General features: G+C 34.2%; 1 protein-coding gene across 1 annotated transcript; it reads left to right on the top strand.

Moving 5' to 3' along the window:
* Nucleotides 1-1,059: 1,059 nt before the first annotated feature.
* On the top strand, nt 1,060-2,806 carry LOC107475183 (uncharacterized). The gene is made up of 3 exons (XM_021135691.2): nt 1,060-1,442; nt 1,528-1,635; nt 2,209-2,806. Exons 1-3 carry the CDS (start codon nt 1,239-1,241, stop codon nt 2,782-2,784), a joined length of 888 nt encoding a protein of 295 aa, XP_020991350.1. The 5' UTR covers nt 1,060-1,238; the 3' UTR covers nt 2,785-2,806.
* Nucleotides 2,807-2,812: the final 6 nt, after the last annotated feature.

The raw sequence follows: 2,812 nt of genomic DNA, 5'->3' as shown, positions 1-2,812 counted from the left end.
GGTACATCCATCAGTTACATATTCCTATCAATCTGTTGACAGAGAGATAAATTTCCTCTGTCCTGGCTTCTATCTGCACTCTATTTTTTATTAGAATTCTATCAGCTGAAATTTAAGTTTCTTAATTAATTTTAGCTTATATATTGTTCTTTACATATATTGTTCTTAATTTGTATGTCTTAGTTGTCATGTAACTTAATCTAGTTGTCTTAAAAATTCAATATATTTAAAGCATAACTCTGTCCCACACCCATTATCACTGCTCTCTAAAAAAATGTGTTTTATAATCTAAAAAAATGTGCAACTGCTACTGTGTTTAAACCATGGCTAATTTAAAATCCAGTTCTGTATTTAGGTTGATGTTTCATTAATCTAAAGAGAAGCAAAGATTGGGACTGTATTAAGATAATTAGATAAATTAAACTTGTCAGTGAGAGTAGAGAATGAATGCCAGCTAGCTCATCATAGAGCTGTTTGTTTTGTACAAAAAAGTTTTCATTGCAGGGTCATGAAAGTGAGGATTATAATATATGTCAGAGTCCTATAATATTCTGTGCAGTTTAAATTGTTGTTACATATATGTCTTTAATTAATTGTTACATATATGACATTTGGCGTGTAGTATAATAAAAAAAAAAAAACAAATTTCTTCCTTCAGGTGAGGGTTTACACAGCATCAAAAGTTGATGAAGAGTTAGAAGCAGCAAAGAGAGAGTATTTACAGGCGGCAGTTGGCATCACAAAGGGGAACAAGTTGATAATTCCAAATTTGCTTGACTGGTACTCCCTTGACTTTGCAAAGGACTTGGATTCCCTATTGGATTGGGTGTGCCTTGGGTCTTTTATTTCAATTTTTGGGACATTTAATAATAAGAAATTAAATTTTATAAACAAATAAATAATCTTGGAATGAGGTACTTGTTTACCTGTTTCAATCAGTTCTGAATAATCATGTTGATATACCATGATATATAGTTATATACTCTCTATTTATTTTTCGAATAAATTCCTTACATAATTAAAATAGGAACATACAGGATCCAAAAAGAGGTAACAATGAATCATGAACTGGAGTTATTTTCTTGTATCCAAAAAGAGCTTAATACTGTGTTATTTTCTTGTCTTATCTTATATTATAGTATCTTTTTTATGTGCAGAGCCATTTTCTTATTGATGACGATGATGAGGAGTTTTTTTGGAAGGCTTTCAAATATAGGACAAGTAAGCGATTTAGCCAAATGATGTCGGATATCCGTGAGGGTGTGGATACAACCCACGAATGGCTAATTCCTGCTTACAAAAAGTTGTTGGAAAAGTACTGGGAAACGGATGAGAAATGGAAAAATATAAGGAAAAAAGCGAGGGAGAATCGAGCGTCACTCTTAGGTGGTTCTGTCCATTGCGGTGGTTCTATTCCACTGAGCTCAACTATAGAGAGGATGGTAACATAATTTAAGTGGCTTTAGATCTTATTTAATAGACATTTATTTATATAAAATTTTTTTATTCTGTGTTTATGTGAAATAGAAGAAGCAGTTAGACCGTACACCAACTCATGAGGAAGTCTTCAAGGAAACCCACACACTTAAAAGTGACAAGTCTAAATGGGTGGACAAACGCTCTCAAGACACTCATGTGAGATATAGTATAAATATTAAGTAGATAGATTTTTCACTACTACTATTTAGTTTCTTCTCTGTGGACTTACTTCTCATGCTCTGTTAGATTTCTGAGTTTGTGGCATATTGATTAACTTGTGGTTTTATATACTTGTTAATTAGCAGAGGATGTAAATATAATCAAGTGTACTTACCCTCCTACTTGTCCACCTACATACCACGGTAACCAGTCTCGTTTGAGCGACAAATTCAGAGATTTTATCCATGTCATTGTACCCAAATATGGAATAACTGCATCATGATCTCCACTGTATACTCCACATGGTGATGTGAATTTAATAATTAATTAGAGCTATAAACAATGTGTACGATGTATAACTGTGTAAATATATATTTTACCTGTAAATCAAAACTTTATAGTCTTTGTTAATAAGATACTTGTGATATGGTACAGTGCTTGTGACATCATAGGTGTAAGATAAACTCCGATTGCATCTGTTCCATTCCATCTTGATTCCCTAATAAATATTTTCATAACTTGATATAGTATGCAAATTAAATAGCATTGCTAATAATCATTCTGCAACAGGAGAAGTTTATAAAAAAGTTAGCAGAAGTTCAGGCCCAACATGTTGAGGCTCAAGCACAAGGAATGGAGCTACCACCAATTGATGAAGACTTGATTTGGGAGGAAGTGTGTGGTGGGCAAAAGAAGAATCGAGTTTACGGAAAAGGAGCATTCTTTTCTAGCTCTATTAAGTCTAGAACCACTTCTGCCAACTCTGTATCTGGAAGAGCATCTACAAATCAAAATTCTGTTCCTGATTTGCGAGAACAGATTCATAATCTCAATGAAGAGCTTTTTCAACGTGTTACTCAACAGACAGATGAGCGTATTAGTAAGTTGTTAGATACACGCTTGGCTCCTTTGGAAAAGACTCAAAAGAAGTTAGAAAAGTTAGAACGGGCAATTGGAAAGGCCAAGAAGGAAAAGCTGAAACAGAAGAGATGGAATGAGGCTTATGTTAGCTATTACAAGAAGGTTAGAGCGTCAAGTAGTTCCACTACTGCTCCACCGCCACCGCCACCGCCGCCACCTTCAATCTCTTCGGATGAAGACTATGATGATGATGGGGATGAAGATGACACTGAGGACTATAGTTGATAAATTTAGTATGGTTGAACAATATACT

This window comes from Arachis duranensis, chromosome 2 (genome assembly GCF_000817695.3).
Source record: "Arachis duranensis cultivar V14167 chromosome 2, aradu.V14167.gnm2.J7QH, whole genome shotgun sequence".
NCBI lineage: Eukaryota > Viridiplantae > Streptophyta > Magnoliopsida > Fabales > Fabaceae > Arachis > Arachis duranensis.
This window is presented reverse-complemented; position numbering and strand designations above follow the sequence as displayed.

Bases quoted from the DNA above. Each gene is read 5' to 3' on its own strand.
- LOC107475183 (XM_021135691.2), top strand. From the start codon at position 1,239: ATGATGTCGGATATCCGTGAGGGTGTGGATACAACCCACGAATGGCTA. The intron at 1,443-1,527 runs GTAACATAATTT...TATGTGAAATAG, and splicing joins GCTCAACTATAGAGAGGATG to AAGAAGCAGTTAGACCGTAC. The intron at 1,636-2,208 runs GTGAGATATAGT...ATTCTGCAACAG, and splicing joins AACGCTCTCAAGACACTCAT to GAGAAGTTTATAAAAAAGTT.